Source organism: Theropithecus gelada, chromosome 2, assembly GCF_003255815.1.
Source record: "Theropithecus gelada isolate Dixy chromosome 2, Tgel_1.0, whole genome shotgun sequence".
NCBI classification, from domain to species: domain Eukaryota; kingdom Metazoa; phylum Chordata; class Mammalia; order Primates; family Cercopithecidae; genus Theropithecus; species Theropithecus gelada.
The window spans coordinates 95430999-95457428 of NC_037669.1; the positions used below are offsets into that span (position 1 = coordinate 95430999).

The 26430-nt window shown below is 45.4% G+C and overlaps 1 protein-coding gene and 1 pseudogene across 2 annotated transcripts in view; both read right to left on the reverse strand.

Moving 5' to 3' along the window:
- Positions 1-18229, reverse strand: part of TGM4 (transglutaminase 4) — a 43709-nt gene extending 25480 nt beyond the window's left edge. The window contains exons 1-4 of the mRNA XM_025377359.1: positions 18146-18229; positions 7087-7260; positions 4612-4718; positions 1626-1790 (exon numbers count right to left, since the gene is read on the reverse strand). Of these exons, the coding sequence (XP_025233144.1) occupies positions 1626-1790; positions 4612-4718; positions 7087-7260; positions 18146-18164 (465 nt within the window). The 5' untranslated portion in view covers positions 18165-18229. The remainder of the gene's footprint in view (positions 1-1625; positions 1791-4611; positions 4719-7086; positions 7261-18145) is intronic.
- Positions 18230-18775: 546 nt separating this feature from the next.
- Positions 18776-19491, reverse strand: LOC112619782 (annotated as a pseudogene). The gene has a single exon (XR_003118297.1). The product of XR_003118297.1 is annotated as a peptidyl-prolyl cis-trans isomerase A pseudogene (transcript).
- Positions 19492-26430: the final 6939 nt, after the last annotated feature.

A 26430-nucleotide genomic window follows, 5' to 3' on the forward strand; every position in this document is an offset into this window, starting at 1 on the left:
CTCCAGCCTGGGCGACAAGAGCGAAATTCCATCTCAAAAAAAAAAAAAATTTTTTTTAAAGTGACCAAACTGTTATATAGATAGTAGATGAAAGTGTTATGCTAATGCTTATTTTTTTTAAATAATTTATTTATTTATTTGAGACAGAGTCTTGCTCTGTCTCCCAGGCTGGAGTGCAATGGCGCGATCTCAGCTCACTATAACCTCCACCTCCTGGGTTCAAGTGATTCTCCTGCCTCAGCCTCCCAAGCAGCAGGGATTACAGGCATGCACCACCATGCCCAGCTAATTTTTTGTGTTTTTAGTAGAAACAGGGTTTCACCATGTTAGCCAGGATGGTCTTGATCTCCTGACCCTGTGATCCGCCCACCTCGGCCTCCCAAAGTGCTGGGATTACAGGCGTGAGCCACCGCGCCCGGCCTTTTTTTTTTCCTTTTATGAGAGAGAGTCTCGCTCTGTCGCCCAGGCTGGAGTGCAGTAGCACAATCTCGGCTCACTGCAAGTTCTGCTTCCCGGGTTCATGCCATTCTCCTGCCTCAGCCTCCTGAGTAGCTGAGAATACAGGTGCCTGCCACCACGCCCGGCTAATTTTTCTTTGTATTTTTTAGTAGAGATGGGGTTTCACCGTGTTAGCCAGGATGGTCTCGATCTCCCGACCTTGTGATCTGCCCACCTCGCCTCCCAAAGTGCTGAGATTACAGGCATGAGCCACCATGCCTGGCTGCTAACACTTAATTTACTGAAGTTGATAACTGTACTGTGGTCATATGAGAGAACATCCCTGTTCTTATGGAATACACATCAAAGGGTTTAGGGGTTGTAAAGAACCAACTTATATGTAACTTACTCTCAAATGGTTCAAAAATAAAAAGCGTGTGTGTGTAGAGGAGGGAGGGAGGGAAAATGATTAAGCAAATGGAGAAAAATATTAACAACAGGCGAGCCTGGATAAAGGGTATAGGTTGTTCATTACATCATTTTTGCCACTTTTCTGTGAGCTCAAAATCATTTCCAAATACAAAGGTTAAAAAAAGAGCTCCTTGGCTTCTAGCATGGGCGCCTGATGGCTTTTGATTTCAAAACGGCCCCAGGAGGGAGGGCAGGTATGGAAACGGTTGACATAGAATGTGCCACATTTGAGGCTACAAGAAGATGTCCAGCACCCTCTGGAGAGAAGCCAGTGCTGGCAATGGCAGAAGTAGCCTCGAGTGCCATTTACATAAAGGCTCCAGTGTAGCCACAGGAAAAAATGAGCTGGGTACATGAGGGAGTGGAGAGAAGAGAACAGAACTAAGGGAGCAGAAGGGAGGAGCCAACCACAGTTCAGGTCCTGACCTGGAGTTGGCAAGAAAGAAGTCCTTGGTGGCCCCTCCCCACCCCCACCAAGGCAGCCTCTGTACAGTGGTGAAGGCAGAAGCCAGCTGGGGCAGGGCAAGGCATTGGGGAGAAGTGGAAACGGGGAATAAGGACCTCCATTCTAAGGGGCCTGGTCACAAAGAAAACGCTCCAATGGTGTCCACAATCTGTTCCTGGGTCACATCCCTTTAATTAGTTTGCAAGTACCTTGAGAGCAAACAAAAGCTCATAGACTATGCATTGCCCATAGCAGGTTTTGCCAGGGGCACCTGCCACGCCCCAGCAGACCTGAGATTCACAGTACCTTTACACCATGGGTTGCAGAGAAGGTATAGGATGTTTTCTTCAGACTTAAGGATGTGTTTTCCAGTTTTCACATGTAGTTGGTACTTGCCCAGGATGGCATTGGGGGTGCTGGTGACAGCCACTGTGACCTGAGCAAACCACAAGATAAGGTGGACATCTCCCCCTCTGGCGAGATCCCAAATCCTACAAATGCTTCCCAGAAGAATCCATCAGTCCTAACAACTCATCCCATCTGGAACCAGCCCGGAGACAAGGAATGGTCAGGACCCTGGACAGCCAGGAGCGTCCCTGCAAGGGCAGGATGCCTGAGAAAGAAAAGCAGCCTCATATAGCATGAAGTTTTGGCACGTCTTGCAAGAGCCCTAGACAGACTGGGCATTTTCACTTCCCTGAGATTCACTCCCTTCACCACTCCCTTCACCACAGCCTGGAGGTTATACTATCTCCAGGTTGTTGGGAAGATGCTGTGGATAAAACACACTTAAGGTGCTGACATGGTTGGCTCTGTGTCACTCGAATCTCGTCTTGAATTGTAATCCCCATAATCCCCACATGTTGAGTGAGGGACCTGGTGGGAGGTGATTGAATCATGGGGGCAGTTTCCCCTCTGCTGTTCTCGTGATAGTCAGTGAGTTCTCATGAGATCCGATGGTTTTATAAGGCAGTTTCCCCTGCTCTTTGTCACTCTCTCTCACCTGCTACCACGTAAAATGTGCCTGCTTCCCCTTCTGCCATGATTGTAAGTTTCCTGAGGACTCCCCAGCCATGTGGAACTGTGAGTCAATTAAACTTCTTTCCTTTATAAATTACCCAGTCTCGGGTATTCTTTAGAGTAGTAGAGTAGGACAAGAATGGACTAATACATGTGCCTAGCCCAGTGCCTGGAACTCCGGGGAAAGGTTAAATGTCAACTGTCTTTTGCAGCAAAAAAAACTCAAAAAAAAAAACACATTTCTCTTGGAATACAGGCAGCCAGAGTCCCAGAGGGCCATTGGTCCAAGGGCGTCCAGGCCTCTATCCAGTCTTTTAGGATAAATAATAGCTGGAGAGATAATTAGGATACATCAATATTGCTGTAGCCACAATGGTACCAAGAATAATAATTCTCATCCTTGTCACAAAACATTTCCATTTGTGGTCCAAGATCCTCCCATGAGATGCTTATTATTATAACTCATAGGAGCAATAGGCTCTCAGTTCAAATCCCAGCTCTACTCTCCCCCGCTTTTTTGTGAGACAGAGTCTTTCTCTGTCACCCAGGCTGGAGTGCAACTGGCTTCTAGCATGGGCACCTGATGGCTTTTGATTTCAGGAAGGCCCCAGGAGAAAGGGCAGGTGTGGAAAAGGGTTGACATAGAATGTGCCACATTTGAGGCGGCAAGAAGATGTCCAGCACCCTCTGGAGAGAAGCTGGTGCTGGTGATGGCAGAAGTAGCCTTGAGTGCCATTGCAGCATTGAACTCCTGAGGTCAAGTGATTCTCCCACCTAAGCCTCCCAACTAGCTGGAACTACAGGTGCCTGCCACCACTCCTGGCTAATTTTTTTTTTTTTTTTAGTAGAGATGGGGTAGCCCTATGTTGCCCAGGCTGGCCAGCTCTACCTCTTACTGGCTATATGACCTTGGCTGGTTACTTAACCTCTCCTGTGCCTCAGTTTTCTGGTTTAAAAATTTGGAATGATAACAGGCCCCCTTCTTTGTGGGAGTATTGTGAAAATTAAATGAGCTAATATATATAAATGTTTAATTGTCATTATTTTGCTGGTGGGGAAACTGAGGTTCACAGAGGTTGCCCAAGAGGTGGAGCTGGGATCAAACTCAGTGTGCTACAACTTCAGAATCCACAAGGCTAACTCCCCACACCCCTGTTGTGGCAAGGGGGAGGAGGTTGTGCCCTCACTGTTCATTACAATGGAACCCAGGAGAACCAGCCTTCCGGGGTGCAGGAAATGGCCTCCACCTTGATCTGGCTGGTGGTCCCACAGCTGTATGCATATGTAAAAATTCATTGTGCAAACCATTAAGATTTGTGTCTTTTATGTGTGTTATATGTCAATTTAAAAAACAAAACTTTATGTCAATTTAAAAAAAAAAACACTTTTTGAGTAAAGAAATGCAGCTCCTGCCTCCACCCCATGCCCACCTCGGGAGAGATTTTCATGATACCCTGAAAAACACTCAAACGCAAAATTGGGGTTGACAGTCTGGGATCTGGATGGGAGGGAGAAGAAGGAAGAGCCCGGGGCACTAGGGAGGATTCCAGCAGCAACTGGCCCATTCATCTCATTTCCACCAGCAGATCCTGCTTCTACAAAAACCCAATGTAACTGCCATTTTAAAATCATGGCATTAGCCTAGCATTAAACTTCCAGGGATTTAGCCTAAGCAAATATCCATAAGCTAGTTCAAAGATCTGCCTGAGAGATGGTTCTTTACAACACGGGAAGACTGGAGACAACTGTGAACACCCAGCGCTCCCCAAAAGTGTGGAAAACCAGCCACCATAAGCCACACACTCCGGCAGGAGCCACTGTGGAAAACATCCATTAGGTCTTGTCAAATGAGTGAAGCATGAGATGGACTCCCACTTTGTATTTGACCATGACATAGAAAAAGCCTGGAAGGAAGGATGGGTAAATTAATTGGTGGAACCATGGGTTATTTTTATGTACTTCTCTCTGCTCGTGTCCTCCAGTGAATATTGTTCCCTTTGAAATGAAAAGGGGAAGGGTGACATGTAGGAGGTTTGGCCACAGAGGTACTGTGTGCTTCGAGGAGGCTGAGTGGGGAAAGAGACGTTTGGAGCCATGGCCCCTCTCTCATGTTCTGCTGTGGATGGCTTTAAGCCACATTGCCAGCTGACAGGTGAGGAAGGGGATAGGGGCTGCTCACATTAGGAGGAATCCGCCAGAAGCCAGCCAGCTCGCCCGCCAGCCCGGTGGGTGCTCACCTCTTTGCCAGACTCATTTTGAAGGGTTGCCTGCCAGTTGTGGTGGTCTGAGGGCGTCCTCGGGTCGAGCACCACCAGGGTGTGTTTGGCAATGCTAGGATTTGGCCCTGGAGACACCCGAAGGAAAAAAAAACATTGGCCCAGCCATGGGTCACCCCCAAGACAATCTCCCCTAGTTCGGCCGCACCTACTGCCCACTCACGGAGCCCCCACCCCTCCTTTCCAGGCTCATTTGTCCCCTGGCTCCAGCCCCTCTAATTCTGCAGGGGCCTCCCTCTGCCCCACATGTCCAGTTTTAGTTTTCTGCTCAATTTAGATGAGCTTCCTGCCTCCTCTCCACATCCTCCCTTTTCACCCATCAGATCCAGGTCTCCCTAGAGCGCCCGCCTCTGTCACGTGCTCACTCCAGTTACCATTTGTTTAACCCCGCTGGCTCATGCCACAGACCCACACGCTTGTCCACTCCGCATAATGCAGGGGAACTGCTTAACCTTCACTCTTCTCGTCTGGAGGAGGCAGATACCACCCCTACCCTGCATACTGTTGCAGGATCTTCTTTGAAAGGTCGATCAGGTTATGTCATGAGCTCCAGGGACTACTAGAATCAAATCCAACTTCTTTCCATAGCCCACAGGTGGCCCTCAGTGACGCTTCTCCCCAACTCCCCACTTTCCTACCTGTCATGACTGGGTTTCTGGTCCCCAGAGAGTTAGCTCGTGACAAAGAGCATGTGACACAAGTGTTGCCTCCTCGGGGCCCTGGCACTTCCTATGCTCATGGCTGGGAACACCCTGCTCTCCGCTCCTCACACGGTGGGACATGGGTCTCAGCAGGTTCACTTCCCAGGGAAGCCCTTCCAACCCCGACAGAGTCATCCCCGCCCTGACCTGCTGCTTTCTGTCTTGCTGGAGGAGCCTCTTGTTTTTGGTTTCTTCATCATGTTTGGCCCTGTCTGAAATTATCTTGCAGTTTTGTTTACTGCTCTCTCTGCTAGTATGGTCAAGTCTAGGAAGCAGGGACCGCTTTACCTCTGGGTTCCCTGGCACAAAGTAGGTACTCAACAAAAACCTGTTGAGTGAGTCGCACTACGCCACACATGGAGAGTGCTCAGTGTAACACCTGGCATGTTGCAAGTGCTCAGGAAATTTTGGGTGAGGGAATGCACATGGACCCAGGATACTATAAAGTCACAAAGTCAGCGACAGCACAGTCCCAGTCCACACGTTGAGCAGGTAGCTCATGGCACGGCACACAGTAGGTGCTTATTTCATCTTGGATGAAGGGAATGGCGGCTGTTCTGACTGATCTCCACCAGCACGTTGGAGGAGACCCTAAGCCTGTTGTTCACTCAGAGAAGGAGCAAAAGGAGCGCTCTCCCAGGAAGTGCTATTGTATGCCATCTCGTAAAGTAGATCTACTTGATCTAATTTTTTTTGAGACGGAGTTTCACTCTTCTCGCCAGGATGAAGTGCAATGACACTATCTCACCTCCCTGCAACCTCCGCCTCCCAGGTTCAAGCAATTATCCTACCTCAGCCTCCTGAATAGCTGGGATTACAGGCACCTGCCACTATGCCCAGCTAATTTTTGTATTTTTAGCAGATACGGGGTTTCACCATGTTGGCCAGGCTGGTCTCGAACTCCTGATCTCAGGTGATCTGCCCACCTCGGCCTCCCAAAATACTAGGATTACAGGCATTAGCTGCCATGCCTGTCTTACTTGATCTATTTTTATAACTTAAAAACATTAGGTAAATGACGAGTTAATGGATGCAGCACACCATCATGGCACATGTATACATACGTAACAAACCTGTAACAAACCTGCACATTGTGCACATGTACCCTAGAACCTAAAGTATAATAAAAAAACAAAAACAAAACAAAACAAAAGTAAAGACTGAGCTACTGAGCTATTCAAAAAAAAAAAAAAAAAACTTAAAAACAGCATTAAAGAAGACCTCCCCTCCATTATCCCACCACCTGTCACAAAATCTAATACATTTTCTCTGTTCCCCTAGTTGTACTTATGCACATATATTTACCTAACTATAACAAATGCGTGAGCCATTTCCTATTATCTTTGCAACCAAACTATGATATTTTAATCATTATTACTGGCTTACCTCCAGCCCACCCAGTTATGGCATCAGCACATCTCAGTCCTATGATTCATCTCTACAAAATGTTCCAGACCCCACTGCGGCAGATTCCCGCTGAGTCGCCTCCTCTCTCTGCTCTGGCCCCCTCCCCTGCTTAGCCAAGGAATCAGAGCCTCACTATGTGTGAGGTCCTGACTGAGCTTCCCACTCTATTCTCATCATACCTGCTATTCCCACTTTACAGATGGAGAAACTGGGGATCAGAGAGGGGAAGGCACTCCTGGCTCAGACTGACTAGAAAGGGCCACTCCAGCATCCAGGGACCCTCGTGGTCCCTCCCCCAAGCCCCATGAGCAGGGCCCCGAGGCTTCACCTGTGCTGAATTCCAGTTTCAGTTCGTGGTAGGATTGTAGGGGCTGGTTCAGCACCAGCCGCAGGTGAAACACCTGCCCTCGCCGGAACACAGGATTGCTCGTTTGGAACTCCCACGTGTGGTGAGAAACGGCGTTCTCCTGCTTCAAGAAGTCAACGAGGAGAACTTTCAGCTCTGTCAGCACACAGCACGTGGGGAAAGAGAGCACAGAGAATGTTTATTCCTTGATCACCTCTTTCTCGGTTCAAAATCTGACAGTGCATTGAGGTAGAGCTGGGTTTTAGAGTCGGGCATCCCTGCTCCACCTCTGGCTGGCTATGAATCTGTCTGAGACTCAGTTTCCTCACCTATAAGATGGATGTGCATGTACCTACCTTGTGGGATTACATGGGGATGAGCCGAGAGCAGTGGACTAAAGTGCTCAGTCATGTAACCCTGCAAAATAGGTAGCTGCATGCCCATCTTACAAGTGAGGAAACTGAGACTCAGACAGGGTGAGTCTGTGAGTGGCTGTTAGGCAAGGCTCCCACCCCAACTCCCCCTCTCTGTAGACATGGCCTCAGGAACAAAGCTAGTGCCAGGGTGTTCTCCGTTAATCAACACAAAAGCTGAAGGGAAACAGGGGAGCAGGCAAACTGAGGAGGGAACAGATGAGCCCTGGGCTTGCTCCCCTTCCTGTTCAGCCCAGACTCCCGTCAGCTTCCAGTCAGACACCATCCCGACGTGAGAGTTCACATCCTGAAGAGAAGGGTGGGGTGCAAAGTGGCCGGGGTGAAGCCTTTTTATCCAAATCGAGGAAGAAGCACCAAGGAGCTCCCATGATCTGAGGCCAAGACTACTTGCATTATAAATGGGATTTTTAAGGCCAGGTGCAGTGGCTCACGCCTGTAATCCCAGCACTTTGGGAGGCTGAGGGGGCGCATCACCTGAGATCAGGAGCCAAGATCGAACCACTGCACTCCAGACTGGGTGATAGAGTGAGACTCCGTCCCCCCGCACCCCCTCCAAAAAAAAAAAAAAAAAAAAGAAAGGGGATTTTCTTCTTCAATGCTCAAGTGAAAAGTACATTCAGTAAAAGAAATAATCTCCACATACACTCTTTTCTGTAACACATGTATTTCTTACCATGTGTCTGTTATAATGACATTTGTATTACCTCAGCTTGGGACCCAAACCCCTTCCCTTTATTTAAAATTCAAACTATTCCCAGGCTCATGAGTCATGAAGGGAAATGTGCTTTGGCTGCAGCCTGAAACCACCTGGGGGTTGTAAAACTACTTATGTTCTCCCCCAGTGATTCTGATACAATTGATCTGAGTGGAACTGAGCCTCTGTGTTTTCAAAGCTTTCCAGGCAATTCCAGTGTGCAGAGGGCAAAGTAAAACACAGACTGCCGGGCCCACCCTGAGTTTCTGATTCAGCACATCTAGGGTGTGGCTGAGAATCTGCCACTCCACTCCAGCAGCTTCCTTGATGACGCTAATGCTGCTGGCCCAGGGAGGCACATATTGAGAACCCCTAGATTAGGAAGCCCCCACTGTGGCCTGTGAGGTAAAGTGAGGTGAGATGCAGGGACCTTCCCCTGCTCCCGAGAGCTCACCCACAGAGGAAACCCATCCTCTGCAGAGATCATGGAGGACAGCCATGGAAACGCGGACTTTCGTGACTACAAAATAGGTGGAGTGGTCACGCCCACATCAGAGGGCGACCTTGGGGATGTGGCCAGTGATGTGTTTGTAGACAGCACAGCTCATTCTTGCTGGAGTGGCTTTGGGATTCGGGCCTGGACAAGTGTTCTCCAGGAAGGCAAGCCCCCAGCAAGTGGCCTTCCCTCTGCACTGCTGCACTGTTCCCGGGACCTGGAAATCTGCTCCCTCCAGCAGGGAGGCCCACCTGGCAGACAGACCTACCTTCCCAGATGCCTCCCCTTCTTGGGCTGAAACCTTGGGGTGGGCCCATGGCTAGCTGGAGCATCTTAGCCCATTTGTGCTGCTGTGATGGAATACCTGAGACTGGGTCATTTAGAAAGAATAGAAATTTATTTCTCACAGTTCTGGAGGCTGGGAAGTCCAAGATCAAGGCACCAGCATCTGGTAAGGGCCTCTTGCTGCGTTGTAACATAGCAGAAGGCAGAGGGCGAGAGAGGACCAACTCCCTCCTTCAGGTCCCTTTATAGGGGCACCTCATCTTATTCACAGGGAAGGAGCCCTCATCACCTAATTACCTCTTAAAGGCCCCACCTCTTAGAACCACCACATTGGCAACCCCTGAATTTTTTTGGGAGACATATTCAAACCATAGCATGCTGTCAGGAGCTGCCGTCCTGAAAGGCTTCTTCATTTCCCTGGACAGCAGAGCTCCTGCTGTGGGGCCCAGAGCCAACTGCAAAGCAATCACAGCTGGAAAAGGGCTTTAACAGTCCCTCCCATGTTCTGATTTATTCCTGCTCCTCCATGGACTGGGCAGGTGGGTGACCTGGGTTCCCAAGGCGTAAAGGTATAGGTTTTGGTACCAGGAAGCACGAAAGAGCAGTTAAGAAATCCAAATCCTAAATGCAGTCATCTCTGTGGAAGCTTCTTAAGACCTTATCTCCCTAGAATGGTAAACACAGTCCCTCCCTCGGTGGCTAATGTGCACATTGAGTGCCTGGCACACAGTAGGCACTTAATAAAACGCAGGCCATCATTAATGTTAGGCAGATGGGCATATAGTGGCTTGAATGGTGGTCACACAGAAGATATCTCCACCTGGAGCCTGTGAATGTGACCTTATAGAAATAGGAGACTTTCAGGTGTGATTAAGGATCTTGTCATTATATTATCCCGGATTATCCAGGTAGGCCCTAAATCCAATAACAAGTGTCCTTATAAGAGACATGGAGAGGCAAGGGGAGGGTCATGTGAAGATGGAGGCAGAGACTGGAGTGATACAGCTGCAAGCCACAGAACACCTGGAGCCACCAGAAACCAGGAAAGACAAGGAAAGATTCTCCACTAGAGGCTTCTGCAGGAGCAGGACCCTGCTGACATTTTCATTTTGGATGTCTATCTTCCAGAACTAGAGAATAATAAATTGCTGTTGTTTTAGGCAACCCCATTTGTGGTCATTTGTTATGAATGCCCTAAGAAACCAACATACAGCACGTAACAGATGTGCAGTACTGGAGCCTCCTCCCTCACCCTCTTCTGGGCACTGCTCTGTGACCTGAGCACTGCTTAAAGGTAGATCTGGGAGGCTGGGGGCATCCTGGAACTACAGGAAGCCACATTGGGGCTGTCTTTTAAAAAATGCCTTTGGAGTCACATACTTGTAATCCTGGTTACTTGGGAGACTGAGGTGGGAGAATCACTTGAGCCCAGGAGTTTGAGGCTGCAGTGAGCTATGATTGCAGCTGTGAATAGCCACAACACTCCAGCCTGGGCAACAAAGTGAGACCCCAGCTCTAAAAAAATTTTTTAAAAAAAGGCTTTGTATTTTTTTTTGTAGTTACTGCACTTGGATGGATGGTGAAAACTGATATAGCAGTTTAATGCTTTCAGTGTCATAAATGCAAGATGACCAGAGAAACCTGCAAAGAAAAACTGTCAGTGGAATACAATATCCTTGTTTTTTGCCACCAGTGTGTGGGTTGGAATTTAAATTCTTTGAGTATTAAAAAACAAAAGTCTCTGCAATGGATAATTTTTGCTATAACTTTTGCCATGAAGCCTCTGGAAAAAAGGAGACAACATAAAAGACAGGCAATCTCCAGATGGAGATATACTTTTGGAGTTTTAAAAAGCAAAGTTGCTTTTAAACTAAAATTAGCATTAGTTGCTAATGAGCTCTTGTGAAATTGTCAGCCTTAGAAGCTTATGATTTTCCAGCCTGTATGTATATTTTTGAGTGGGTCAAGTGGGACTCTTAAAATGACAAGAAAAAACGCACTTAAGAGGACCTTGGTGACTTTAGAAGAAGAGGAAGAGATACCTGAGCTATCACGCTCAGCTCCTCACCATGTGACGCCCGGCACCACCTTGGGACTCCACAGGAAGTCCAAGATAGCAAGAAGGCCCTCACCAGATGCAGTTCCTCGACCTTGGAGTCTCAGCCTCCGTAACTGGCGGAGAAATGAATTTCTTTTCTTTATAAATTACCTGAGTTTCAGGTATTCTTTTATAAGCAACAGAAAATAAACTAATACAATTTCCTTCTCCTTCCTCCTGGTAAGGCAGTTTGATTATTAAATGCAGCTTTCCCCAGAAAGGAACTGACCTTTTCTAGGCTGTTCAATGAATGAATGATCAGGACAAAAAATAGAGATTATTTAAGCTTACTTTGAAATTTTTTTTTTTTTTTTTTTTTTTAGACAGGGCCTTGCTCTGTCACCCAGGCTGGAATGCAGTGGTGTAAACATGGCTCACTGCAGCCACGACCTCCTGAGCTCAAGGGATCCTCCCACTTCAGCCTCCAGAGTAGCTGGGACTACAGGTGTGCACCACCACACCTGGCTTTTTTATTTTTTGTGGTGATAAAGTCTTATTGTGTTGCCCAGGCTGGTCTCAAACTCCTGAATTCAAGTGATCCTCTTGCCTCAGCCTCCAAAAATGTTGGAATTACAGACATGAGCCACCACACCCGACCTACCATTTTGAAAATTTTCAAAAATTCAGGATTTTGTCCTGACCAATTCCAGAATATGATGTGTTATTCTGGTTACATTGTATTAAAATATTTTTCTGTAAAAATGCTTTTGTCCCTCTTGCAAACAACCATTCCAGATGAAAGGTCTGAGTGAGAATAAGAGATTACTAAAAACAAAAAAAAAATAAAGTTATGATTGTTGAATGAGACACACAGAGAAAAAACATGTCACAACTAATTGCTAAAGGAATTAAACACATCCTGTGTGACTCCACTGGAGAGGACTCTTGGAATCACCTGCCTAGTTCCCCCAGAACCTCACCCCAGCAGTCTTTTCCCTTTGCTGATTTTTCTTTGTACCTTTTGCCACAATAAATCACATCCCCCACCACCCCCACCCCGGTGTCCACATTGCTGCCTGAGGCTACTGCCACCTGCCAGCAGGTACTCTTGGAGAGTCTCCCAGACTGTTTGTGGGAGCACAGCCCCTGCAGAATGCATACCAGTGATGAAAAATTTCAAACATCACCTCTTTCTGTAGAGGTCTGGGATTCCCCCAAACTGAGAAAGTAAAACAAACAGTTGTCCTTGGCTCGTAGGCACAAACTGGCTCCTAGTCACAGTTGTCACTGGTTTAGGGGATAAATGCCAATCTTTGGAGTGATCCATTCTCCACCAAAGTTTTATGGAATTCCCACAGATAAAGTCACACTCAGGATGAGCTTACAGCCCCAAATTTTAAAACAGAAAATACACTATTTCAGCAGAAACCACACAAGTATTCATCCAAGAAATCAGATAATATACAGACTATAAAATAATGTATATAGACTATGGACCAGGCACAGTGGCTCACGCCTATGATCCCAGCACTTTGGGAGGCTGAGGCAGGAGGATCCCTTGAGCCCAGGAGTTCAAGATCAGCCTGGGCAACATAGAGAAACCCTGTCTTTGCAAAAAAATTTTTTAATTAACTGAGAATGGTGATGTGCACATGCAGTCTCAGCCAGTTGGGAAGCTGAGGCAAGAGTATCACTTGGGCCTGGGAGGTCAAGGCTGCAGTGAGCCATGTTCACAATACTACACTACAGCCTGGGTGACAGAGTGAGACTTTATTTCAAAAAATAATAAATAAAATATTAAAAAATATAGGGCCAGGCACGGTGGCTCATGCCTGCAATCCTAGCACTTTGGGAGGCCGAGGTGGGCAGATCACCTGAGGTCAGGAATTCGAGACCAGCCTGACCAACACGGTGAAACCCCATCTCTACTAAAAATACAAAATCAAAATTAGCCGGGCGTGGTGGCGGGCGCCTGTAGTCCCAGCTACTCAGGAGGCTGAGGCAGGAGAATGGCATGAACCCAGGAGGTGGAGCTTGCAGTGAGCTGAGTGAGCCACTGCACTCCAGCCTGGGCGACAGAGTGAAACTCCGTCTCAAAAAAAAAAAATTTGCCAGACTTGGTGGCTCATGCCTGTAATCCCAGCTACTCGAGAGGCTGAGGCAGGAGAATCACTTGAACCCAGGAGGCAGAGGTTGCAGTGAGCCGAGATCACTCCATTGCACTCCAGCCTGGGCAACAAGAGTGAAACTCCGTCTCAAAAAAAAATTATATAATATATATATACACGCACACATATACATATATGTATATATACACACATATATACATATATACTGTGTGTGTGTGTGTGTGTATATATATATAGAGAGAGAGAGAGAAAGAGAGAGGGAGAGAGAGAGAGACAGAGACAGAGAGAAAGAGACCATAAAATAGCCAAGTCAAAGATGGCTAGGGACATAAGAGAAGAAATCAAAATGATGAGAAAGGAATAAGCCACTATTAAGAATGACCAGATAAATTTTTTAAAACATAACTTCTAAAAATGAAAATATGGTTCTCGAAATGAAAAAAACTCACAGGTTAAATAGCAAATAGACATAACTGAAAGAGAATCAGTGAACTAGAAAATAGACTGGAAACAAATACCTATAATACAACCTAGAGAAATATTAATAGAAGTAAATATGAAAAGCAGTTTAGAGACGTGGAGTCTTGGATGGAAAGGTCTAAACTATATATTATAGTTGTTCTGAAAGGAGAGAATCAAGAATGGGGAGCAGCAGTGAAGAGGTGATGGTTGAGAACTTTCCAAAATGCATGAGAGACATGAATCCTCTTATTTAGGAATCATAAAGAATCACAAATAGGATAAAGAGGAGGCCAGGCACAGTGACTCATGCCTGTAATCCCAGCATTTTGGGAGGCCAAGGCAGGTGGATCATTTGAGGCCAGTTCATGACCAGCCTAGCCAATATGGTGAAACCCCATCTCTATTAAAAATAAAAAATTAACTGAGTAATGTGGCACATGCCTGTAATTCTAGCTACTCAGGAGGCTGAGGTAGGAGAATCGCGTGAACCTGGGAACTGGAGGCTGCGGTAAGCCAAGATTGTGTCACTGGGCTCCAGCCTGGGCGACAGAGTGAGACCTTGTCTCAAAAATAATAATGATAATAATAATAATAAAATAAAAATAAATAAAAGTAATAAATGCCCATTACAAAAATTAAGTTTCTCTCCTATCCCAGACTCCCAGATCTTTTCTCCAGAGAAAATCACTATAAAGCATCTAAGTATCTTTCCAGTTTTCTCTGCCATAAACCAATACTTTAGTTACAGAAACAGGAGCTTTCTCAATACACTATTCTGCACATTGCTTCTCTCTCTCTGTTTCTCCCCCTACTTCTCTCTCACACATATATCTTGAAATTTATCTCCTAACTACCCAATTAGATCTTGTTATTATTTTCTTTTAATTTTTTTTTTTTTTTTTTGAGACAGAGTCTCATTCCGTTTCCCAGGCTGAAGTGCAATGGTGTGATCACAGCTCACTGCAGCCTCCACCTCCTGGGCTGAAGCAATCCTCTCACCTCAGCCTCCTGAGTAGCTGGCACTACAGGCATGCATCACCACGCCCAGCTAAGCTTTTCATTTTTTGTGAAGATGGGGTTTCCCTGTGTTGCCCAGGCTGGTCTCAACCTTGTTTTGTTTTTTTTTTTTTTAGCAGCTATTATCCCTCTGGATGGACATGTAGGTCGTTTAAAATCTTATATGCTACAATGTACTTCCTTGTACATGTATCTTTGCACTCATGTGTGACAATACTTGTAAGAGAAATCTTCCACAGCAGAATTGCTGTGTCACATGATATGGGCATCTTTAATTTCAGTAAATGTTGCCAGAGAGCCTTCTAGTGACTGCACCAGTGACACTCCTACAAAAAGATGGGACGATGCCTTTTTAAAGCTATTTTCTATTAAACTTTTAATCTTAGCTAATCTGATAAATGAAAAAAATGAAATCTCATTGCTGTTTTGCTTTTATACAACCCTCCCTTCCTTCCTTCCTTCCTTCCTTCCTTCCTTCCTTCCTTCCTTCCTTCCTTCCTTCCTTCCTTCCTTCCTCTCTCCCTCCCTCCCTCCCTCTCTCCCTCTCTCCCTCTCTCTCTTTCTCTCTTTCTCTCTTTCTGTCTTTCTTTCTTTCTTTCTTTCTTTGACAGAGTCTTGGCCTGTCACCCAGGCTGAACTGCAGTGGTACAATCATGGCTCACTGCAGCCTTGAACCTGAGTAGCTGAGTAGCTGGAACTACCCATGTGCACCACATGCCTGGCTAATTTTTATTTCTATTAATTTATTTATTTTTGAGACAAAGTCTTCCTCTGTTGCCCAGACTGGAGTGCAGTCTCGGCTCACTGCAGCCTCTGCCTCCCAGGTTCAAGTGATTCTCATGCCTCAGTCTCCCAAGTAGCTGGAATTACCAGTGTGTGCCACCACGCCTGGCTAATTTTTGTATTTTTTAGTAGAGACAGGGTTTCACCATGATGGCCAGGCTTGTCCCTTACTTCTGATCTCAAGTGATCTGCCCAGCTTGGCCTCCCAAAGTGTTGGGATTACAGGCATGAGCCACCGCACCTGTTTCCCAGGCTGGTCTTGAACTCCTGCACTCAAGCAGTCCTCCTATCTCAGCCTCCCAAATTTGGGGATTATAGGCATGAACCACCGCACCTGGCCTGCTGTTTCAGTTTTGTTTCATGACCACCCTCGTTACAAGTAAGGTTGAACATCTTTTCATGTATTACAATTTATATTTCTTTTTCTTTGAACTACCTAATACTGCTCTTTGTCCACGTATATTTTGGGATGTTGGCCATTTTCTTATAGATCTGAGAGCTCTTTTTATACTACAGAATAGCATTTGCTTCTCATATGTGTTGAAAGTACCCTTCACAGTTCCATTACCTTCTGACTCTGGAGGTTTTGTCTCACATGTATTTTTAATTTTTCTGCAGTCAGTTTTACCTTTCTTTTACTTTATGTTTCTAGGTTTTCAATTTTCCTTTGTAACACCTTCTCCAGTCCGAGATTATTTTTCATATTGCCTTCGTTTTCTTCTAATGCCTTTACAGTTTCATCTTCGACCTTTCTGGGATTTGTTGTGGTATAAGCCGTGAGATAGAGATCTGGCTTTGTTTTTCTCTAAATACTAACCAGTTGTCCTAATACCACAAATTGTACAATTTCTCATTTCCTCCACTTATATGAAATCCTATCTTTATCCCACACATACCACCATTTTCCAGGTCCCTATTTGGATGTCCTGACCTCCCGGAGTGGTTGGAAGAAAAAATGACATAATATTCATGAAAACACCGTGAAGTCATCACAACTCGCTAATGTTGTAAGGTGGCATGTGATGGTTACTTGCACAAGCCCATCAGAAAGGACACCTCAGGAAGCGTCAGCTTCCCCCACCAACACCCCAACACTGGTGGCCATGAGATGACTGTCTTTGGTGATTTAGATCTTGAGAGTAAAGTCAAATTGTGCCCAGCAGGGAGGCAGAGTCATGCAGCATGAAACGAACACACACCGGGTTTGCGTCCCAGCTCTGCCACCCATGGCTGGGACCTCAGGCGAGTCGTCAGACCTCCCCAGTGAGCAGGTTGCATCTCTTGAGAATGACAGCATGGGTCAGGCGATACTACCTTTCCTTCAGGTAGTCCTCAGTAATTTACATAGTACTTTCCCAGAATTGATGTGACTTGCCCAAAGCCACAGGGCCATTTAGTGCATGGTAGAGACATGAATCTTCTCTCCTATCAGGAGGTGCTTCCCATCACACCACACCACCCTTTCTCAGTCCCAAGGACTCTTTACCCTTCAAGGCTGAGTCTAGCTGAGGCGTCAGCCGTCTAAGGAGGAACTCAAAACTCTGTGGCCTTGGGACTAAAAAGAAGAGTCTGATTTCTTTAGAAATGTCACCCTATAAAAAAGGAGAAGCTGGAAACTAGGAGGGTCTGGCTTAGTCCCTTTGCAGAGTTTCAAAGTAGCCATTCCTTGGCTATCAAGCAGCTTTTCAAGCAACAGAGGAGGCTGCTGAGCAGACCCTGCTGGGAGGTCACAGAGGGCTTGGGGGCTGGGGAGTCGGCAGAGGGGTTCAAACCCAGCCGTGTTGTTCCCTAGCAGCACCCGGACTCCCTGAAGTAAAAGTGAGGGCTCTGGTGCCTGCTCTTGGTGGTGGTAGGCGGCTGCATCCTCATGGCACACAGAGCTTGGCACATGACCCCCCTCTGCTATTCCCCACTCTGAGAAGCATGACACTGCTGACAGCAGCAGACAGACCCTCTGCAGTAGGAAACTCCATCAGGTGACCTTGAGAAAGGACAGGACGCATTGAGACACACTCTACAAAATAACTGGTATGTACTCCTCAAAAGTGATGAAGTCACAAAATTCCAAGAATGACAGATGAACTGTTCCAGACAAAGGAGACCGAAGAGGCACCACAACAGAATGCAAAGCCTGACCTAGGATTTTCTTCTGCTATAAATGACATTATTGGGACAATCGGTGAAATCTATATAAAATCTGTGGGTTGGATAACAGTATTGAAATGGTGTTCATGTCCTGGTCTTCATAATTGTATTGGTTACATAAGAGAATGTCCTTGTTTTTAGGAAATACACACCAAAGTATTTAATAATGTAATATCTGCAACTTACTCTCAAGAGTTCAAAAAATATATATTTGTCTATCTATCTATCTATCTGTCTGTGTCATCTATCTGTCCATTGATCGAGAAGGATAAAGCAAATGCGGTAATCATTTAGGGAATCTGGATAAAGGATATATGGATATTCTTCTTTTTATTTTTGCAATCTTTTTGTAAATCTGAAATTATGCCTAAATGAAAAGTTTGTTTTTTGTTTTGTTTTGTTTTTTAAAAAGGGATGAGACAGAGAGCAAGCAGCACAAGGGCCACAAATTAGGGTGAGAGGGCAATGGCCCCAAGCACCGGGCAGAGGCAAGAGAGCGGTTTAGGGCCAGCTGGCTGGAGGGGCACGTGGGGCTCCATGGAGATTTCACCCACTCACCTTTTGATGCGTCCATCATCCCTTCAGATTCTCTCCTGCAATGCCAGGGAGGACTATCTCTGATGCCTGGTGCTTCCACACATTTGGTCCTCAGGGGAGGAAACAGCCCTTTTTATGTGATCCTGGGCTAGATGTGACTCTGCTGTGGCTGCCAAGGGGCGGGGTTTGGGAAGGGGATGTTGACTAGAAATAATAAAATCCCGGAACCTTCCATATCAGACCTAGGAAATCAGGAGCCAAGATGAGCTGATGTAAAAGGGACAGACAATGGAGAATGGCACCTCCTTGTCTGTTATATGAGCCTAACAATGGGTAACCAAAAGCCAGGACCCTATGACCTACACTACATGTGACCTGACATTCTGGTTACTATCAAGATCAAGTCTAGGAACCCAGGCTAATCTTCACTGACTTTATGTCTTTCTTCTTCTTCTCTTTTCCTCAAGTTGAAAAAGTAAGAGATGCTTGTGAGTTTTTGTTTTACATTTTGAATATATAATACATCCACATGGTTCAAAATTGAAAAAATGCCCCCTGGCTACCTTGATGCATCCTACTACCAGTTTCTTTTGGATCTTTCCAGAGATGTTGTATGCACTGAGAAGCAAATAACGTACTATTATTATTATTTTGTTATTTAGTTTTTATTTCATAATCATAAACTTAACTCTGCAATCCAGCTAGGCATGGAAGGGAACAAGGAAAACAAGGAACCCAAAGGGAACTGAGCGAGAGCACAAAGATTCGAGGATTCTGCGAGCAAATGGGGTGGAGGATGCTCTCCTGAGCTATAGAAGGAACGGTCTGGTGGTTAAGATAAAACACAGGTCAAACTTATTAGAGCTGTCCACAGTCAGCAATGGTGATCTTCTGGCCGGTCTTACCACTCCTGGACCCAAAGCGTTCCATGGCCTCCACAATATTCATGCCTTCACCATGCCAAAGACCACAAGCTTGCCATCCAACCACTCAATCTTGGCAGTGCAGATTAAAAACTGGGAACCATTTGTCTTGGGTCCGGCATTTGCCATGGACAACACGCCAGGACCTGTATACTTTAGGATGAAGTTCTCATTATCAAATTTCTCCCCATAGATGAACTTGCCACCAGTGCCATTATGGCGTGTGACGTCACCACCCTGACACATAAACTCTGGAATAATTCTGAAAGCAGGAACCGTTATAACCAAATCCTTTCTCTCCAGTGCTCAGAGCACAAAAGTTTTCTGCTGTCTTTGGAATCTTGTCTGCAAACAGTTCGAAGGAGACGTGGCCTAAGGGCTCGTCGTCGACGGCGATGTTGAAGAACACGGTGGGGTTGACCATGGCTGATATTACAGGGCTCCCAGCAGCGACGGCATCATCCGCAAAGCAAATAATGTATTATTTTATTTACACAAATGAGAGCATATCACTGCGTCGCTCAGGCTGGTCTGGAACACCTAGGCTCAAGGGATCCGCCCACCTTCACCTCCCAAAGTACAGGTGTGAGCCACCATGCCTGGCAAGATGGGACTGTCCCTATTGCACATGGAATAGTGGCCCAGTCTTTTCATAGCTGCACATATTCTGTTTGTGTGGATGGTCCCTAATTTATGTAACTTACCTCCCATCCATAGGCATCTGGTTTGCTTCCAATATTTCCCTATTACAATCAGTGTTGCAAAGAATAAGGTTGGACAGAGATCATTTTACTGTCCTGTGAGTGTGTCTATAGGAAGAATTGAATGCCTTGAAGTAGATATGTTAGGCCAAAGAGCATAAGCTTTTCTAATTTTAATGGCTATCTCCTCTGCTCTCCACAGGGGCACTTGTGGTATTTTTTAATGATGCTATGTCTACTGAAAGGAGCCAGCCTGGCATAGTAGCAGAAATGCCAGAGGAAGAGAGGAGACTCCTGACATTGAAACCCCAACACCACAGTAACTTGCTGTGTGTCAATGGGAATGTTGTCTTCATTAGCTCCTTACCTGAAGAGTGAGGGGACTGAATAATGATGCCAATGGTCTCTTCCAGACGAAAAGCCCAGGGGATGGGCAATTGCCTTTGCTGGCTTTAAGGCAAGCCAGAGAGCAACGACCCTGGTTACTTTGAATAACAATAATGAAGTCAGAGGTTTTTGCCGTTCTGCAGGCAAGTATCTCAGCGCCACATCCCTAGATATAATAGAATAAACCAAGCCCTGAAGTGCACATGGCATTTACGAAAAGCCTTGGCTGGGCTCTGTCTGCAGAGAAGCCCTAGGCCCCATGATTATAGGCGCAGGAGTGGGAGAAGGATGCTTGCTTTTCTCTGTATTTCCTTTTGCATCATCAGAATTTAGCACCATGTGCATGAATTACCTATTTAAGAATAAATTCACTGCTTAAAGGGAAAAGGCCTCTATATAAAAGTCCTGGCCTAGGGGTGAGAGGGTCCGGGTTTTAGTTGCTTCACCTCTCTGGGCTTCCTTCATCATCTTTGACAAATGAGGGGCTTGTGCAAGATGAGCTTTCTCCAGGCCAGAGAATCCAGGGTACCAGAGTGAGTATAAAAGTGTCTAAAAGGAATAGACTTTGGGTCAGACAGAACTGGGCCTACATCCTGGGTCCTCTACAGATCCGCTGTGTGACCTTGGGAAGTCACTTCTCTGTATCTCTGTTTCTTCATCTGGGAGGTGGGAAATAATCACACCCACACCACAGGTCACGTGTCTGAAACTGGATGCGATGAGGAGGCAAAGGCATTCAAAATTCTCTGCAAGAAATGAGCTACACTGGGGACCTTACCAAGGAACCCCCCCATCCCAACACCCTCATTTCACAGACAGAAAAAGTGCAGCTTAGAGAGAGGCAGCCACCTGGGCATCAGCAGAGAATCCATGAGCCTGCCTTCCCTCTTCCTGCAACAGAACTTCCAGGCCTCAGCAGAGTCGGCCCGTATTTAGCACCCTGTGCATGTGGCATTTTATCTGTCAGCTGGTCCCAAAGGATCATCTATTCTCACGTTTCCTGTCTGGGGCCACAGCTGACACCATGGTCTAGTCACAGGCCGCTGGCGCTGTCACCGCCCCCGTCCCCCCCCCTCCCCCCCATCTCAGGCTGAACTGCAGCCCCCATATTGCACTAGCACCTGGTGGCCAACCCCTGGCATATTGGGATCAGAGGCAGCCCACTCAAGACCCTCTGCTCTCTGCTCTCCAAGGGGACCAGGCGCAGGCCCCACCATGGGACAGGAGGCTCCGAATGTGCTGTCCCAGAAAAGTTGGCATGGTCTAAACTTCACATTAATCCACAGATGATGGAGCTGGGGAGGAGGGAGAAGAGGAAAAGGCAGGCAAGAAGAGCCTGCAAACCACCTGGTAAGGTGGGGAACAGAAGACATGTCTCAAGATGAAGTTCACAGAGGACCTTAGCCAGGAATGGAATCTTCTCATTTTGTGTCCCTAACCCATAGCATGGCACAGAGTACTCAGCAGATGAGAGAATGCATGAATAAATGAACAAGTAAGCAAACAGGACAGGGTGCTCAGGTGGAAGCCCGGGAGCGGTCCCATGCCTGTGCCTGTGGGGCAGGTGCCTCCTGCAGAGGTCAGGGGAGGCTGTGTCCTCTTCTCCCAATGCATGCTGGGAGTCCCTTTTGGAAGGAAAGCCCAATACACACTGGTGTTGGGGATTAAAGCCCAATCCTCGACCCACATCTGCACCCACCTGCCGATTCTGAGGATGAAAGAACAACTGAGGCCCTGTCAGACTCTAGGCGCCACAGGGGCTGTTCATGGTGCTAAGCTCGGTGCTAAATCATAAAGATAGCCATCCCGATGCATCCCCGCCCCCTTTTTTTGTGTGGAGACAGGGAGGAGTTAGTAAATACGCATCCACAGATTTATGGGAGAAAAATCTTTTCTTCTTGTATCTGAAGCTATAAATTCATCTCTAATCTGACTCTTATTATATATGTAAACAACTTTATAGGAGAAAGTAAAAGAATCCAATAAACCCTGAAGTCATCTCTCATTAAGCCACTCCTAGCGCTTGCCATAGTACACAAATGTGTTTACATGGCATGGAGCAAACCTGGCACTTCAGGCCATGCCTGGCAGGCTGCCCTTGTGGACACTGTCTAGGATCTGCCTATTTCAAATGCTCACCCCTGTTCATGGGCACATGATATTCTACCATATTTGCCTAACCATTCCTCAACTATCAGGCAACTAACTGCTACTAGCAGTAATGCAGCTAGGAACCCTGTTGCCTAAATTGTGTATTTTTTTCCTTTTGAATTTTCCCCCTGGTGTAGCATTAGGTCTAACTGCATAGGGGACTGACTTTTAAACTCTGGTGAGGGGCTGCCCCATGATGGACCACCCTGGTGACAGGACTCACTACTGTAGACCTCTGGGCAAGAAGAACGTTGGGGACCCTGTTGAAGACCAGCAAGGGAACACGGAAGTAGTACAGACAAGACAGGCTCTCAGTCAGGCTATCTGGGGTCCCATCTCAGTTCAATATATGACAAGTTGAGTAGATTTGGGGGAAATCTGAGCCCTCCAAGCCCTTGTTTCCCAAAGGAACTGGATGGCTCTGGAATTTGGAGTAATAATTCTCTGGCCAGTCCAGCCCTGGAGCCAATTCCACTGGAATCAACATGGTCTGCCTCACCTCCCACCCTAACCTGTCTGATTCACCATACCTCTAGACTCTGGGCTGGGCCCTGCCATTCCTTACCCAGGCCCAAAGAGCCCAGAGCACACATTGGCTAGCAAAGACGATCTTGGGGTTTTCTTGCTAAACAACAGCAGTGATATTTGTATGTCTAATGATTGTTAAATATGATCATTCCCATTTATCAGTGAAGTTTTGTCTAAAAACATTTATGAAACCTTACAAAAATTCCAAAACAAGTAATGAAAACTTACATCTCCCTCATCAAGTTCAAGAAATAAAACTTTATGGCTACAACTGAAGCTCTCAGCCCCTTATATATCCTTTCCCAACCCCAGCTTCCTTTCCTCCCTCCCCAAAAGTAACCACCACTCTGAGTTTGGTATTTAAGTTTCTTTGCTTATTTAAAAATACTTACTACACGTGTGGATATCTAAAATAATAGGTAGTATTGTTTTGAAGGTTTTAAATTTTTTGTAAAGTTATACTTAACGTGCCCTTCTACTTTTTTTCACGCTACATTATTATTTTGAGATTTTTTTTCCATGTAATTCATGCTTGTCACCACTGTATAGTATTCAATACACTGTATGCTATAACTTCTCTATCCTCCCATTGGTATTTGTTTCACATTTTTCTCAGTTATAAACACTGCTGCAACAAGCACGTGTGTGCATGTCTCCTTGTGCACAAGTGAGAGTTTCCAGGACTGGAACTGCTGGCTCAAACAGTATGCACATCTTCTGTTTTGTCAGATGACAGTAAAATGTTTCCAGAGGGTTATACTAATTTATACTCCCACCAGTAGCACATGGGAATTCACAGTGCTCCACGACATTAGCCTTGCTTGTTGTTCAACTTTGTAACTTTTGCCAATCTTATATGAAATGGCATCAATGGTATCTTACTGAGCTACCCCTGGCTTTACTGAGGTACAATTTATATCCAATAAAATTCACCCACTTTCAGTGTAGAAAGTTAGTTTTTTTTTTTTTTTTTTTTTTTTTTTTTTTTTTTTTTTGAGACGGAGTCTCGCTGTGTCGCCCAGGCTGGAGTGCAGTGGCGCGATCTCGGCTCACTGCAAGCTCCGCCTCCCGGGTTCACGCCATTCTCCCGCCTCAGCCTCCGAGTAGCTGGGACTACAGGCGCCCGCCACCACGCCCGGCTAGTTTTTTGTATTTTTAGTAGAGACGGGGTTTCACCATGTTAGCCAGGATGGTCTCGATCTCCTGACCTCGTGATCCACCCGCCTCGGCCTCCCAAAGTGCTGGGATTACAGGCTTGAGCCACCGCGCCCGGCCAGAAAGTTAGTTTTATACAGCTGTGTAATGACCACTATGATCAAGATGTAGAAAAGAGGCATCACCCTAAAAAGTTCCTTCTTGCCCTGATTCCCAGCCCTAAGCAAACACTGATCTGCTGTCTGTCACTGGAGTTTTGCCTTTTTTTCTTTCCAATTACATATAAATGGAACCATATGGTATATATTCTTTTTGGGTCTGACTTCTTTCACTTAGCATAATTATTTTATGATTCTCCTTGTGACAGCTTGTATCAATACTCTCTTCCTTTTTATTGAAGAGTAGTATTCCATAGAATGAATATGGATGGCCATTTGGGTTGTATCAGTCAGCTCATGCCGCCATAACAAACACCACAGACTGTATGACTTAAACAACAGATATTTATTTCCTCACAGTTGTGCAGGCTGAGAAGTCCATGATCAATATGCTGGCAAATTCAGTTTCTGGAGGGCCCTTTTTCTGGCTTGCCTTCTCCCCTTCTTGCTATGTCCTCAAATGACCTCTCCTCTGTACATGTGCAGATAGAGTCCTTCTTGTAAGGACTCCTGTTCTATCAGATTAGAGTTCTATCCTTATAACCTCAGTTAACTTTATCTTCATAAAGCCCAATCTTCAAATACAGGTATACTGGGGTTTGGGGCTTCAACATCAATCTCGGGGGGGACATAATTCAGTCTGTAACAGGGTTATTATGGATAACACTGCTATGAACATTCTTTTACAAGTGTTTATGTGGACATATGTTTTCATTTCTCTGTGATAAATGCCTAGGAGGGGCAAGTATATGTTTAACTTTATAAGACATTGTTAAACTGTTTTACAAAATGGTTGTACCATGTTGCTCCACAATCAGTAGTTCCAGTTGCCTACATCTTCACCAATACTTATTAATTTCACTCATTTAAATTTTAGCCATCTTAGTAAGTGTGCAGTAGTATCTCATTGTGGTTTTAATTTTCATTTCCTTAATGACTAATGATATTGTGTCTATTTTTAAATGCATATCTATTACCTATGTATCTTCTCTTGTGAAGTGCCATTAAAACTTTTTGCCCTTGTATTACTGGGTTGTCCTCTTAAATTGCAAGAACTCTACATATTCTGGACACAAGTCCTTCATCAGATATATGTTTTGCAAGTATTTTCTCCCAGTCTGTGGCATGCCTTTTCCTTGTCCTCTGCAGTTTTAATTTGCATTTTCCTTATTACTAGTGAGGAAGAGCCTTTTCATATGTTTATTGGCTGTTTCAAGTTTCCTCTTCTATGAATTATCAACCTACATACTTTCTGTTGAGGTATTTTGTCTTTTTCCTAATGATTTATAAGATCTGAGCAGCTTTGAGAAAATAATTCCTAAGACCCCTTCCAACTACCTACCTGAATCTTTCTGTTCCTGCCCTTACTGGGGGTGAGATGTCTGTGCTCCTCGCTAAGGGGCAAAACTGTCTACTTGTGCATCAGATCCTATCTCACCTGCTCTGGCTCAGCACTCAATGCTCTCTTCATCTCCTTCTTCCTGAATTTCTCAATCTTCCCATGGATATGGGATCAATGCCATTAACATATGTAAATATGCTACTGTTTTTCTATCTGAACCAAAACTAAAACAAAACCAAAGCCCCTCTCTTGTTCCCATCTTCTCTGTCAGCCACTGCCCCAGAGTTCTGCTCCTTTTGTAGAAAAACTCCTTGAGTCATCACCACTTGTTGTCTCCAATTCCTCGTCTCACCATTCTCTTTTTTTGTTTTAAAAAAATTGTGGTAAAATATACATAAAATTTATCATCTTTATCACTTTTGAGTGTACAATTCAGTGACATTAAGTACATTCATAATGTTGTGCAACCATCATCATTATCCATTTCAGAAGTTTCATCGTTTCAAACTGAAACACCATACCCTTTAAACAATAACTGCCCACCCTCTGCCCGGGGTAACCATTGTTTTGCTTTCTGTCGCTATGAATTTGCCTATTCTAGGTACCTTATATAAGTAGAATTATACATGTCCTTGTGTCAAGCTTATTTCACTCAGCAACATGTTTTCAAAGTTCATCCATATTGTAACATGTGTTGGAATTTCACTCCTTTTTATGGTTGAATATTATTCCATTGTAAGTATATACCATATGTTTATTCATTCATCTGTTGATGGACATTTGGGTCATTTCCATCTTTTGGCTATTGTAAATAATGCTGCTATGAACATTGGTGTACAAGTATCTGTATGAGTCCCTGTTTTCAATTATTTAGGGTATATAAATACTTAGAAGTGGAATTGCTGGGTCATGTAATAGTTCTATGTTTAACTTTTATGGAACCATCATACTGTTTTCCACA